The 16144-nt window shown below is 37.5% G+C and overlaps 1 protein-coding gene across 1 annotated transcript; it reads right to left on the bottom strand.

The window, feature by feature from the left end:
* Window positions 1–1021: 1021 nt before the first annotated feature.
* On the bottom strand, window positions 1022–16144 carry mfng (MFNG O-fucosylpeptide 3-beta-N-acetylglucosaminyltransferase). Its single transcript, XM_079891581.1, has 8 exons — window positions 15546–16144; window positions 7693–7738; window positions 7509–7611; window positions 7243–7396; window positions 3828–3913; window positions 3498–3663; window positions 2181–2266; window positions 1022–1541 (listed from the first exon to the last, which is right to left on the bottom strand). Exons 1-8 carry the CDS (start codon window positions 15879–15881, stop codon window positions 1445–1447), a joined length of 1074 nt encoding a protein of 357 aa, XP_079747707.1. The 5' UTR covers window positions 15882–16144; the 3' UTR covers window positions 1022–1444.

Below are 16144 nucleotides of genomic sequence, written 5' to 3'. Positions count from 1 at the left end.
CTGAGTGAGCAATTCTCTGCTTGTGGATGTCTTCTTTACACGCCCGTCTCTGAAAAGCTATATTTTCTTTCCGTTTATTTGGGTTGTAAACAGCATTTTCAACAGTCTTACTCAGAGACTTGAGGGAGTTGCGTTAGCTGTTAAAGTATAGTTCACCCAAAAATGTAAATGTACATGTACTCACCCTCGAATTGTTCCAAACTTGTGAGTTTTTCTTCTGTTGAACACAAAAGAAGATATTTTGAAGAATGTTGGTAAGCAGACAGTTGATGGACCCCATTGACTTCCATTGTACGTTTGGAAGTCAGTGACTGTCTGGTTACCAACGTTCTTCAAAATATCTTTTGTGTTCAACAGAAGAAAGAAACTCATACTCAACTCAAGTTATGTCATGAACTTCTTGCGGTTCCATTATAGACCTCCCTGTGTCCGACCACAGTACAAATAAGAGTGTGTGAGAGCTTTTATTATCTTCAGCTGCTTTTATGGCCACACAGATCAGGCGGTGAGCAGACGGCAGAAAATGAGATTGCGGATCCTCTTCTCTGGCTGGTTGAATGTCCACAGGTAGACATTAAGACTTATGGGGCAGAAAGAAAATTTTCCAAATTTGTGTAGTAAAACAAGTAGGCCGTTAATGGCTATGCTGTATAGCCTACAGGTACACTTAGTTTGAGGGAGAAAGTTAATTTGAACTTTCATTCAAAGACAAAAGCATGTTTATCCTCAGAATGGTGTAGTTATGCCCATTAACTACTGAATTTCCTATATGTATTAATATTGTGTTACAAAATTAGTAGTAATTGTAATCAAATTATGCAGCTGATCATTTAATTTGCGATTTGTTCTCACAGACTGCCTCTTGATTGCTTGGTTCATTTGATTGGCTGGTTGTCTTAAAGGGCCAGTACCCCCTGTCTGTCAAAGCCCTGTCTTAAAGAGGCAGTGCATGATTATGCCAACCTGTTGTTTCATGTAGAGCACTTTCTCCAAACACACCACCACACACACATTTGTCTTTATAAAGGAAAATAACCTTTATTTAACAAACACTGTAAAATGTATTTCAAAACATATTTTAGTGGATATCCACTCACATTAAGTGCTTCATGTATATCATACAGTACAAATATATTACAGTAATCCAAATGTGTACAGTGCAAATATACGAATACAACTGATCATAAAAGATTACCCTGTTTTGAAATAATTTGATTATATATAGTACATGGTTTAAAAACTAACAAATTCATAACCAAAATGTGCAGCAAGTAGACAGAAGTTACACTTTCAATTTACAATTTCAATAACAATAATGGCTCAGTTAAACATTGAGGTTTGAACGTTTCCTCATTTGAACACCATGCACTTTTGGCTTTTGTTGGCTCCTCAGCCCTTACAAACTTCATGCATTAAAATTCTCACTTTATACATGATTATTATATCATTGGAAACCACGTTGATTCCATGGCAGGGCGTTTTTGAGGGCTACAGGGCACCAACTTGTTGTAGGGTACAGAAGACAGTGGACTGTCCTGAACCTGAAAAACAGATTGAAACAGAACAACATTAGCTAAAAACATCTTAAATGCATCATTAACAATGTCTATGACACATTTTTAAATGTCATCATAGAATAATAAATGATAAAAGCAAAAGATTAGTTGAAGTTTGCGAAATCTTTGCATGAATCAAACTTGTCTCAAAAACAAGTATCCGTTATCTCTTGAGGAAAACATCAAATCTTTTAGCCTGTGAAGAGTTTGGTGATACAAACAGACAAATATATTCAGATTAAGCTGATTAATATGTACGAGGAAGTGCTTTTAAACTGCCCGTAAGAGATGTCTGCTCACGAAGTGTGTAAGAACGGATTTATAGCGATAACAGAAAATGCCTGGATGTTTAATGAAAAAAAGATGTGTGGGAAGATACCAAACTCACTGAATACAGATAAACATACAAATATTAGCATGAAATTAGATTTCAGGAACTTTAGTGGAATATGCTTTTACTGGCTATATCTAACTTTAACATTACTTTGTCTGGTCATTTGTGTTGAATGAACAAAGGAAATAGGAGTTAGTGCCAGTATTCGTTATCTTTTAGTCATAAATAGCAAATCTATATCCCCAGGGTCTGCATGTAGGTGTATGTGTTAAGGTGTGTGCATGACTAACCTGGACGGATCTTCGTCTTTGGTAAAAACTCCTTTTAGTTCAACACTATTCATTTTATTCTCAAACCATCCATAGCTTAGAGTCACCTTCAGAGTTAGAGGAAGAGAAACAAACAGGAAGAACAGAAAATATGTTGTTAGAATTGCATGACTAGTAAGATTTTTATTTTTTTTTACAAACCATTTCATTTCAGCCCAAAAATCTGTTTCGGCAGATAAAATAATATTAGCATCCAGTTCTTTGAGGTAAAATATAAGCATTCAGTTCTTTGACATAAAATTAACATCCAGAGGTGAAATATTAGCATCCAGTTGTAAAATTAGCATCCAGATCTTTGAGGTAAAATATTAGCACCCAGTTGTAAAATTAGCATCCAGATCTTTGAGGTAAAATATTAGCACCCAGTTGTAAAATTAGCATCCAGATCTTTGAGGTAAAATATTAGCATCCAGTTGTAAAATTAGCATCCAGATCTTTGAGGTAAAATATTAGCATCCAGTTGTAAAATTAGCATCCAGATCTTTGAGGTGAAATATTAGCATCCAGTTGAAAAATTAGCATCCAGATCTTTGAGGTAAAATATTAGCATCCAGTTGTAAAATTAGCATCCAGATCTTTGAGGTAAAATATTAGCATCCAGTTGTAAAATTAGCATTCAGTTCTTTGAGGTAAAATATTAGCATTGGGTTCTTTTATATAAAATTAGCATCCAGAGGTGAAATATTAGCATCCAGTTGTAAAATTAGCATCTAGATCTTTGAGCTAAAATATTAGAATCCAGTTCTTTGAACTAAAATATCAGCATTCAGTTCTTTGAGGTAAAATATTAGCATTTAGTTCTTTGATATCCAGATAAATCCAGATTTATGATCTTTAGCATCTATATTATATATATATATGCGTTTTTTTAACTAAGATATTATGTTGGCATTTTTTAAAGAAAATATGATTACTTTTTGCCTGTGCTAAAGTTATGAAAGTTGTTATAAAGTTGCATGAGTGATTGTTAGTTATTTGCTAGGTGGTTGTAGTAGATTGTTTCTAGTGCATTCTAGTGCAGTGGTTGCTAGGGTATTCTAAGTAGTTGCTAGGGTATCCTAGGTGGATGCTAGGTGTTATCTTACTAGCCTAGCTTATTAAGTCAAATGATACTTAGAAAATCCTATTTTGATCGCTTTGAATCCTTTCTTCTCAACTGAAATGAATGAACCATCATTCATTTCTGTAACAATACAATAACACTACTTTAATACCTCAATATAAGCAATACTAATAGCCACCATTAAAAAAATAAGGTGAAAATTACAGTCATCTCACTTGTTTGGGGATATCACTGGGGGAAATTAGAAGTAGGTTTTCCAGGTGAGAGTGAAACATTTTGCTATGGACCATTGAGATGCCCAGTCGCCTCTCGACTATGAAGCCCACCGTACAGTCATCAGGTAACATGATTACTGCGGAGGTCTGCTCGAACCTGGGACCACTGCAAATAAAGACAAAGCATAATATATACACTATACAGTTCATAAGAGTAGGGTTGGTGAGATTTTTTAAATGATTTCTTATAGGAAGGTACAGGCACTAAAATGTGCATGAAATGGTTTCATAATCAAAGCCAAACACCCACGTGCTGAATCAGCGCCTCACCTTGCCCAGGGTGCCATCTTCTCTGCCAGCTTCCTGCTCAGACAGAAACCAGCCCCTCCTGTGGCAAACCAGAAGCGGACGTCCCTCTGAAACGAAACAGAGGAAAAAGTCAACCAGTCAGTTTCAACATTAGCCTCATGCAGTTGGTTGCAAATACATCATTTATATGAAGAATTAATGACACACTTCATTACAATTTAAGAATCAAGCCCTAAAATATTGATGAGCAGGGTGATTTATGGTCGTTCTGCAGCTCTAGTGATGCAAACGGTCACTGTGCGATAGTACAGCAGTACATGTGGAGACTCGTGAGTAAAAGCCTCACCTAAAGCAGGCATTTAAGCAACAAGAGATGGAAGAGATGAACAAGAGCAGTTATTAAAGCAACTTGCAAATGAATCTCAGTTTCCTACAAAATCCTGTGCAAGTGTGCAGAAATGTTCATCACTTGTACATCAATATACAGTATATATATATTTAAAATATTAATATATTAGCCTATATTGAGTGAAATATTGCTCATAAAGATGATCACTTGTTTAGATTCTGAATGATTTAGTTTTTTTTTAACAAATCTGTTTAATGAATGATTCATTGAGTAAATCACTCATAAACACAGTGGCTTCATCCAAAATTGCATACTTCCCTACTATATATTAGGCGTAAAACAGTACAGTATGTGACAAAAGAAGAATGTCTGAATTCAGTACTTATAAAAGAGTAGGCAAAAAGTACTCGGGTGACCTACTACTTCCGGTGAGATTCTGAAGTGTGCATACAATGGACACTTTACTATCCCATGAGGCCACATGAGAGGATTTATGAATGACAGTGAAGCGACATAACTGATGCTGGTAGGTCACATGATAATGACAACATGGCGAATGTACTACGTCCAGATTACATTCATACTACACACATTCATACTATATAGAACACACTTTTTTAGCGGTCGTGGAGTAATTACTTAGGCTATTCAAAATGAGTACCTACTAAAGAGAGTAGGCTATGCCATTTTGGACGAAGCCAATTCCTCATTTTGTTCCTGAATGAATTACCAATTTTGAATGAATTGCTTGAGTTAATGATTCAATGACTCACTCATGAAGAGAACTGTTTAATACCTGAATGAGTCTGTGCTTTTAAATGAATCGCTTGCATAAATGATTCACTGACTCACTCATAAAGACAGTTATTTGCCGCCACCTACTGGTGTAAATATGTAAAACACAGAAAGAGTCAAATTCCCACCACTAATGGCGCTTTTCCACTACACAGTACCAGCTCGACTCGGCTCTGTTTGGTTTTCCACTGTGTAAAAGTTGTACCTGTACCTGCTTCCAGGTACTTTTTTTCGTACCACCTCCGGCGAGGTTCTAAGCGAGCTGAGGCGATACTAAAATGTGACGTGAAAACACAGCAGACTGCTGATTGGTCAGAGAGAATCGTCACTATTCCCTGCGTCATCATTGCACGTGCCAGACGGAGTATCCTGAATAAAAAAACAGCAAAAACAAAAACATCCAAAAACAGCATACACTCGATTTCCTCCATTGTCCTGTGTGTGTGGGTAGCGGGTGTGTCTCGCGTGTCTCGCGTAAAAGATTAAGTCACGGCAGTTTCCTGCGGCGTCGCTATGACGGCGCGGTACTATATTGTGGAGGTACTATCTGCAATGGAAAATGGAGCGAAATGCGAGCCGAGCCGAGTCGAGTTGAGCTGGTACTGGTGATGGAAAAGCGCCATAATAGGCCAACACAAACTGAGCACAAACACAGACACGTGGATTGATAGGCTACGAACATCTGAAAGTGCCGTTCAGCATTTATTTTAATTTCCATTTTAATTTTCCCCTTCTTTTCTTCCCCTTCTTAAAAAATAAACGTTTTTTTATTACAAAATCCTATTTGCTATACCGCCAAGAAGCAATCTAAAATCTTTACATTAATTCAGGTGGTTCACCAATTATGTGAACACCAAATCCCTTATAAAGCAACTAAAATTGCAATGTATCAGCTCTTCAAACCAGGAATTTATCTTTCTCTGTAAGCTCTCAATGCATATCTGCTCTTCATTTCTTGGCTTTCCAGATAACGTTAGCCGGTTTGTTTTTATATGGGGTTCTGTAGAGCATCATAAGCAACAGGGGCATAAATCTGCCTGTATCCATCTACTCATCCCCCCATCCGTTTATCTCTCCACTCAATCCTCCGTGTGGCCGTTACCCTCAAGGTTCTCTGCAGTCCTTTTCTGTCTTCTCATCCTTTCGACCGTATTCCTCCCCTGTAGGGAGTTGTGGCCTGTCCAGCCAGACGTATAAATGTGGACATAAACAACACAGGGGACACACAGAGAGGCAGATGGGACGGCCCAGGTTTTTGACCAGAACGAAAGAGCAGTTTAGATTCAGTGGAGCTTTGACTGTCCAACTGGGTGTTATATAGAGAAAGAAGTTGAGGAACAAAGCAAAGGAAGCAGGCAAAATGGATTTGTAGACAGTAACAACACAATTAAAAAGAATGTATAAAATACATGTGTTTTTATATGGGTATAACCAATATGTAGTTATGGTGGGTATAATTATTTGTTTTCTTTTTGTCTTTCATCCCATTGAGCGGAGGTAGAGTCCGGCTGGGGTGGCAGAAATTAAAAGACAGGTCTCATTTTTATTACCCCCCTAGTTGCCTATGTGGCCCAAGAAGATATCAGTAGAGCAGAGAGAGAGAGAGAGAGAGGATTATGAAATCTGAACTGAATGGCTTTTCTGTTCCTGTAGACCTCACACACACACACACACACACACACACACACACACACACACACACAATGGGTTTTCATGATTTATGAGGACATTCCATAGACATAATGAATTTTATACTCTACAAACTGTATATTCTATCCTCTAACCCTGTTCCTGAAACCTTTCTGCATTTTTCAATTTTCATAAAACATAATTTAGTATGATTTATTAGCTATTTTCCTCATGGGGATAAAAATAGGTCCCTACAAGGACAAGGAGTTTGGATATTGTCATTTTTGTGGGGACATTTTGTCCCCATAACATGGGGTTTACCAGGACCTCACACACACACACAGAGAGAGAGAGAAGAAGCAGGTCCAAAGACAGCATGACTACAAACACACACACACTCAAAATGATTGGCGTTAAACATTGTACATGATTGGATCAACTCCCCTGACAGTATTTTTTTCCAGCTATACAGTAAAAGAGCCGACAGAATTGTCCAGATAAATAAGCAATAAAGCTCTAATCACTGATTGATCCCTGAAGGGAAAAAAAATACATTTTGGTAAAGGCTGATCAATGAAAAATAAAAATAAAATGATTATTATCGATAATTGTTCAGAACAGTGAATTCCGTTTTTAAAAAAAAAATAACAATGGGATACTGACCGTCTTATTCCCTTCCAGCAGCTCCTGTGCTCTCATTGGTCGATCCAGGCTTGGCTTGCCCACATAGATATCGCTTTCTCCTGGGAAAGCCGTCAGGAGAGAAAGAAGGGCTCCAGGGTTCAGGTAATTATCATCATCAACATGACAAAACCACCTATGGCAAATCACAAGTGCTTTAAAAGTTGTACTGTACACATTGTCTTAGCATGTTGTTTTACTCTCCTATGGATGGATGGATGGATATATTACGTTATCGTCCAACTCACTTTTTGTCAGAGGCCATAAAGTGGTGATACTCGGCAGCCATCTTGCAGGATAAAGCTTGATGACTGTGCTCCGGCGAGCAGTCAGTGACGACAACATTAAACCCTGTGAGCACAGAAACACACAACGAGTGAAGAGCAAAGATTCAGAAGTTCACACCAATCCTGCAGAAGAAAGATGATCTACCTTCAGAGGAAATGTCTTCGTCTGGACTGTCTGTGAAGATGTACGTCTGTAAAAGTAAAGATAAACGCAAATTCATGAGGGAAACCATATTAATTCTGAAATGGTGCAGTGAGAGCCTGGTGGTCTTTTGAGGACAAGTAACACCCAAACTCCCATCATGCACCACTGCGAGATAACAGCTGGTGCACCAGGAGGCCTCAGAGCATCTGTGTTCCCGTTTTTTTTCTTTACAGAGAATTTTGGTTTGTTATTACCAGTGTTTTCTCAAGGTGGGACGACAATGTTGCGAAGCGTTTGTGTTTTTGTGTGAGAGTGTCTAAAAACTACAGCTGAGATAGTTGGGTTGGCACAAAAACTATTAAGAAACATTATCAAAAAATAAATAAATAAATAGCACAAAATAATTCAGAAATATGAGGTACAGTTGATCCGTTGTTTTTGATAGTTTGATGAACATTAAATAAACAGAAAAATTGTAAGGAATGTTACATAATGTAGCACTAAAATAAATATTACATTTTTATTATTTTTAATTCATTATTATTTATTCTTAATTTTTATTTATTTAACTATTAATTATATTTTTTTATTAAATATTTTTATATTATACATTTCATATTGCAGTTTTCACTACAATAGCTTTTAAATTAGATTTTTGGGTTGATTATTATTTTTTTTTTTTAAATTTTTTTTGGACATCATCGTCACTTACACAACAACAAATAATTCCAATTCTGAATAATAAAATTAAATAAATTATTTTTTGGACATCGTTTTTTCCTCATTTTCTCATAATTGTGTTCTCTAGAGTGTCAGTTGTTCACTAAATGTTACCAAAAAAATGTGCAGCCAACATTTTAAAGAATGTTACAAAATGTAGAACTAATTCATTTAATTTATTTAACCTTTTATTTGTTTAATTATTAATCAGAAAATAAATATGTTTTATATTATACATTAAAATGTATTACTATATTGTTAGAAATCTAATAATCTAATAATTATTAAAATTATTATTATTACACATATTCAAAACATGACTTTTAATATGTAGATATTTGCATTTGTGCATTTAGCAGACGTTTTACAGAAAAGGAACAAAAGCAATCTGTCAAAGAGTCGTCATATATAGTAGATATTTACAAACTTTTGTTACATCCAATTAATCGATGTGACAGCACTAATATATAATATTAGTATTGAACCTTTCCAGTGTCATTTGTAACCACAGAGCCGAAATGATAAAAAAAAGAAGTCTCTCAACCAAGTGAGAGGAGCAGATTTGGGAGCCATTTCCTGCTAGACCAAGACACATCCTATCTGTGGCCATATATACCTCTACACTTCCGTTTTAACTCACACACACACAAACACACACACACACACACACACACAAACACACACACACAATATATCCCATGATGATGCAGTGCAGGTGTCACTCTGGAAGTTTAGCTTCATTACGACGTCTAGGCGCTCCAGACGGCTCAGATCGTAAGTCTACATGCCTCTCCCTCCGTGGTCCTTGAGTACAGGCAGAATAATCGAACGCGCAGATCAATGCCGCAGCCATCAAAGCCAATGGGCCAGAGCGAGTGGAAACGGCCCACTCACACCCCGAGCTCCTTCATAAATCATAAGGGTGGATCTTTAGCTCTCATATCAGACGGCTGATGACAGCGGCTCATAAAGCACCGTCTGGAGATACACAAAGAGTGAAACGGCAGCACAACTGCCCATTAGTGGCATAATGAAGTGAAACCAGTGGAGGAGGCGCATTCATTTTGTCTTCCCAACTTGAGAGGGAAAGAAATAGACACAGATGGAGCCCAGCTTTGGATGTAATGGGTGGAGCTAGAAGGTCCAAGCACACCATAACTCTATCCCTCCACCCATTAGATCCACAGACTGGATGTCATGGCTCTTCAGTGAGCTCCACCTGCAAATTTAGGAAAGACAGGCCTCATAATGTGATGGACGATAAAAACGGATACACTTATAGGAAGCCGGTTGCATCCAAAACGTTTTTGCTTATAATATCAAAGCCTCATATACACGTCACTGAAACGAAAAAAAAAAAAAAAAAAAAAAAACATATTAGTCTGTAAAAGTGCTCAATAACAAAATCTAACAATGTGTTGGGCGGTGGGCTTTGAAAAAAAAACGCCTTTGCTCGGATGTGTCGGATGTCCGGCGTTTAAAAAAAAAAAAAAAAATTCCTGGCATTTGTTAAAAGTGCCAGAGTTGTTGTTTCACACTTTGTTCCTGTTTCCTCAGCTTAAGACTTCCTCTGTCAGATAGACTTCCGTTTTGTCATTGTTTCGAAACGTAGTCTGCGGCTGTCGCTTCCTCTTATTGGCATGGAGGCAAAGGGCACACAAACATATGCACACACACACAAACAACATCCTGTGCTTAAAAACCCGCTGTTGGAACTCAAAAACGTAATTGAACAAAGCCCAAATCGTAAGCATTAAACATTGGGACAGAACTCAGTCGCATGGAAAAAGCCCAGCAAACAGGGAATGTTCTCAGAACTTTAGCTGACGTTGTGGCAAGGTTCTCTCAAAGTTATGAACAAACGTTCTTCCAGGGACATTAGTAAGACATTCATTCTGGTCTTTAATTATGTTTCAAAAACGTTTTTTTTACCTGAAACGTTTGGTTGGATGTTTGCGTAACATTTTGAAATGTTTCAACTTCAAAAGTAACGTTTCCATTATGTTTGCAAAATGATCAAATGGAACGTTCCTTTAACGTTCGCACAAAACATTTAAAAGAATGTTCAGAAAACATTCAGAAATAACGTTTTTAACTTAATGTTAACATTCTTATGTTATGTTCAAATGTTACGATTTTTCATAAAATTTGTATTTAAAATTAGTCATTGTCTCCTCGTAGAGGGTAAGTTTACACGACAACGATGCACTGAAAACGGAAACGATTTTCACATACTGACGACAAAGTTGTCAAAACGATCCAAGCTCTCAAAACAACAAAAAAACGCTGTATTATTCATGCCAGGCCAGTAGTTGGCGATGTCACTTTGTAAAAAAACCATTACGCACCTACTGAACATACGCATGCACATGACATCACTGTTCGCAAGAAAATAACGGTACCGTTTTCAATAGCTTTCACTTTGAATCCCATTTTCAAAAGTTCAAAAGTGCATTTTCATACCCTAAAACACAGTTGTCGTGTAAATGAACGGCCAAAACGTATAAAAAGTTATCCATTGTCATACAACAACGTAGTTTTGGGGGTCTGAAAATGTAAACTTTTGAAAATGAGTTTCAAAAGTGCAAATATTTGAAAATTGAACTGCTGTGTGTAAACCACAAAAATGCGATTTTTTGGTGACATCATGCACATGAGTATTAGCCTCGGCCTACACTGTACGTGTTCAGTCCATAGACTGTAAAAAAAGATGGACGACGCCCCTTCGCTCTCTTCCATTGATGAGAACTGAAGCCGCCAGTGTCCCGATATGGCGCTGACATATTGGAACTTGAGTCTGCGCAGTAGCGATCTCGGGACCAGACCTGCGCAGTAGTGAGCAGGAAGTAAAGCCGCGAAGTCAACGCTCCGCCCTCACTCTCGTCGGGAGAGTGCATTCTGCACACTTTTTTGAAAATTGATTGCAGTATGACAAGAGGCTTGTTAAAATAAAGTAAATACAATCTCCTCAGTCCTCCGAAGATCCCGAAAAAAATGTCCGTGGTGCTTCAGTGACTACTTCGCTCGGAGAACCTGTCAATCACAGCTGTCAATCATGACGTTACACCACCGCATCAACTAACTAAAAACCAAATTATTTTTGAAACAGACACTTGAACTTACATCAGCGTGATAAAAACAACAGCAAATGAAAGAAACCACCTTTGGAAAAAATATATTTGAAGTGTAATTTAATTGTTTAGTTGGTCTCGCGTCCCATTGAATAACACGGCGAGGCGGGGCTTATGACCTATACTAGGACCAGTCACCGGGGGGCGATCGAGACGTTTTGGCTTCACTTTTCAGGGCTTGTGCGGCACGCTTGGTTCAGTCTATAGACCTTATGTAGCCCCGCCCCTTTTCAGCGCAGCGCTCGTTGTCTTTTGACTTCCGGTCTGTATTTTCACAGCGATTCTGCGTGTGATTTGTTAAATCATCTGCTTTAAACATTACAGTCCTCATGATAACTTTCGTTAACTTTAAATTATGTAAATCCACTTCAAAAGCTAATTACTCCTGGACAGCAATGCCATAGGAATATCAGAGAATGTCTAATATGGCGAGAAGTTTCACTCTCAGTACACTTCCGGCTTCTGAACTGGTTGCAGTTCCACTCTGATTCCATATGAGGGCGCTCACAGGACGAGTGCAGAATGAATGGAGGTCTATGGCGCTATACCAATAAAAATCCACTTTTCTCAGGATATAATTTTTTGTCTAGTAATTTGAATGTTGTATTCGAAAGGAGATGCAAATAAATTGCACATTGCTGGGTGTTAGATTTTTTTGAGTCACTTATTTGCTTTAAAAAGTATTTTAAAGTGTCAATGACGTCATATACATGTACGACCAGAGATACTGCTTTACGACAATCCTTCAGTCACTTTGGTGCGTTCGCACTCTGCACTTTCTTTTCACTCGAGGCATCGACAACACAGCTGACACAGGTAAACACACTTGCTAGAAGAGTTTTTGTTTTGTTTGTTTCTGGTCCCGCTGCGGATGACACGATGCCATCAAGCGGGATCTCTGGTCGTAATCAGTCCTTCACTGACCAATCAGCGTTCATTAGCAGAATGCTAGCGTGTTATGGGCAACAACAACTCAACCTGTAAGAAATCGAAAGGACATAAGTGCTCGTTCATTCAACTTTCGACCTAAAACCCATGTTGAACTTGCAAAATCTACAATCAGATTTGAGATTTATCAACGGCAATTGGGTGAAAGAGATACATTTAGCCGTCTAGCTCCATAGACTCCCATTCATTTTGCACTCATGGCGATCGCCCCCAGTGGAGCTCTGGTGGTACTACAACCAAAATTCGGTACAATAGGACTTAATAGGGAGTGGGCAGGCTCTCCGTAGACGGGCTCTGGGAATATACAGAGCGACCGCAAAAACGGAAGTTAAAAGACAATATTGTAAAGATGGCGGCGCCCTCGTTTCTCTGGCGCATAAGGTCTATAGGCGCATAGTTTCCATACAAAGTGACATCGCCAACTACTGGTCTGGCAGGAATAATACATCGCTTTTAGTCGTTTTCGCGGGTCCGTGTGAAGAATCATTTTGACAACGTTGTCGCGCCTGTACGCGAAAAACGCAAAGGAAAAAAGTTTCCGTTTTTAGTAGCCTACATCATTGTCATGTAAACGCCCCCAGAGGGAATGGAAAAGCTGAAACTTCAAACTTGAGATGAACACACACTTCCTCCTCAGGCACCATTTTTTCATATTCAAAACAGGACCAATAAAGCAGAAGCAGGGAATTTTTTTAAATCGTTGCGTTTGAGGGTGAAAAAACCTCAACCTCAAACCCCTACAGTTTCAGACTCATAGACTGTCAGACTACTGAACGTTTGAGAGTCATTTCTTCCACACAAACACAAACGAATTAGTATGCCATACAAGAGTAATTTCAGCCCCTAGCATTTCGCTCACTTTCGCTCACTTTCTCTTTGATCGTACAAGTATTTGGATCAGCAGCGCCGCTGTTTCGCACGTGTCATCTTATATTTAGAGTGACGGATGCTCCTTTGAAAGTGTTGCATACTGAGTTGCATGTTGGGAATTCGTTTTGACAAGCCACTTAGAGATAATGCTCGGCAAGTCCAATCACAAACATCTTCCTAAAGTAGAGCTCATGTTGTTAGCGCCTGCCAAACCACTAGTTTGAATGTGTGAATGCATGTGTTAGTACGTCAGTCCGACTTTGTTCTGCTCCTTAATGTCATGTTACAGCAGGCCACAGTCAAGTCTAATCATTTACGGTTTAAATGGATGTCCATTAAAGGGGACGTTTAAGACTTGTTCGATGTCAGTTTTAAATAAATCTGTGTCAAATTTTGCTTTTTGCCAAGCCAATAATGATGACCAATAATTATGTCTGACTTTCACAGAAATAATATAAGGAACCAGGGCTTCTCTCATAAACAAAAGTATATATATTATTTAAGCAAAAAATAGTGAAAAAAAATGATATATATATATATTTGGATCAGCACCAGAGCTATATATATATATATATATATATATATATATATATATATATATATATATATACACACAATTTTTTTTTTCATTATCTTTTGCTTAAATAATCTGAAACCATTTTTCGGACCATTACATTATTTTAATTGTGACATTATTAATCACATATTAATTAATTAATTGTATTATTATAAAATAATACTTATTATTTAAAATTAAGTAAATCGTATATTTATTTGAATATAAAAGTTGTATTATTAATCAAATAATAATTTGTAATATTATTATTGTTGTTGTTGTTGTTGTTATTATTGTTATATGATTAATAATGCCACAATAAACAATCATTTTTATTATTATAAAATAGGTAAATATTTAATAGAATGTAAAAGTTGTATTCTTATTTTAAAGTATTAATGATAAGTCAATTATATATTTAATTTAATATAAAAGTTGTATTATTAGTCACATAATTACAATTATTAATTGTATTATTAATGTTGTTTCTGCTGATTTTATGATTGTGTGATTATTGTTATTATTAGTAGTAGGCTAGTATATAAACGTTGTATTATTATTTAATATTAGTATTCTGATTTTAGTATTAGTATAGATTTTTTTTAAATATTATTTATTACTGGCCTATATACAATTTATAAATAAAAAAATGTCACTGTGCAAAACATTTTAATAAAATTTCCTTTATGCTAAACATAATTTTATACTTTTTTTTTTTTTTTTTTTTTGGGGATTTTGTGGTGAAATGCGACCTTGACGTCACGATTCATAGAGCTGCTGTGTTGTAACCGCAGACTTGGTCTGGTCGTTTAGATCTGTCAAATCAGAGATGGTTTCAGTATCTACAAGCCTTAACCCGGAATCCATCAGTAAGCCTCTAAAAAATATTTTTAGGCTTTAATTCACTGCCACACCAAATGCTTTGCATTATAAGACTATCAGTGGAACGCAATGAACTTGGCTTCATTCAAATGGTCTTTCAGTCAGCTGTCTTCATTAGTTTCTCTTTCAAAGGTCACCGCTGCTGTGAGTTCTGCTTCTTGTGACAAAAAAAAAGAGGACCTAAAAGTCCATCTCTCGTGACAAGGCTACTGCTGAATTAGAGAACACAGAGAGGAAGTGCTCAGTCTATAAACGAGAGCAGGGCGGACGAAACAGGAAATGGCTCAGATCACTCTGTTTTAATATAGATGCACCAATGTGTGGGCCAATCTTTGCGGCATGGTGCCAACGTTAATAAAATCAGCTCATTCGTGCTTGTGAAAAATGACTTCAATCACTCTGTTTAGCAATCAAATATATATAAAAAAAAAATGTGGGTTGGGTGCCACTTGTGAGACACTCATTTTTTGACACCATGCCAATGAGGTTTTGCACCTGTGCTTTTCACCAGGACGTTTGCACACAACCTCTATCTGATGCCACAGGATGTGCACATGTCTGCCAGACGTCCTGTGACATCAACAGCAGCAGTTTTAGTATGAGTTTGTATCATAAATCATGATTTAGACTAATAAAATGATCAGTGAACTATCAAAAACATTGACTGGTTGATTAGTATGGAGTTTCTTATATTAAATCCCCTTTATTTTTTGAGTAGGCTATATAATAGATCAAGGAGCACTCACATGGTCTTTAGTCCTGGAGATCCAGGTCTCCAGAAGAAGAGCGAGGCGGATCTTGTGGAACCGGCCGGTGGTTTTCACTGCAATGAAGATGTCAGTGAGTTTTAAAGATTGTTGTGGCTTTATCTCCCTCCATTTCTGGCGTTTCTGTTTCTGATTTCCAACATCTCTGTGTTGGTTTACAGCCACGGTCCTTGGTAGAGATGCTGTTCTTTCGCGTGCAAAGGGCGCAGTGGGGTTTTGGTCACTCCGGGTGCGCAGCTGCAAATCCAGCAAAACCAGGATGAACAAAGTCAGAGCGAAGACAGGCAGTGCATGTAACAGCCTCCTCAAGATCATCTTATAAATCCTTAATCCACTTTTGGTCACATATTAAAGTAGTTCAAGTATTAGCGGCGGCATTTGGGCGCATTCACCGTGCATGGCGCACAAAAAAAGGTCTGATTTTTAAAAATAGTAATGAAATGAAACAAACAGAGAGTCCATGTGTGGGTTGGAATATGTATTTTAAATTCATTGTTACTCTGTAAAAGTTTACATCTGGTAATTCCGCGCGGATCCTAGCTGATGCCCCATGCGCTCTGGTAAAGCGGAGGATGGAT

The sequence above is a fragment of the Squalius cephalus genome (genome assembly GCF_949319135.1).
Source record: "Squalius cephalus genome assembly, chromosome: 13".
Classification (NCBI taxonomy): domain Eukaryota; kingdom Metazoa; phylum Chordata; class Actinopteri; order Cypriniformes; family Leuciscidae; genus Squalius; species Squalius cephalus.
Note: the sequence above shows the minus strand (reverse complement) of the source record. Positions and strands in the feature narration are given on the sequence as shown.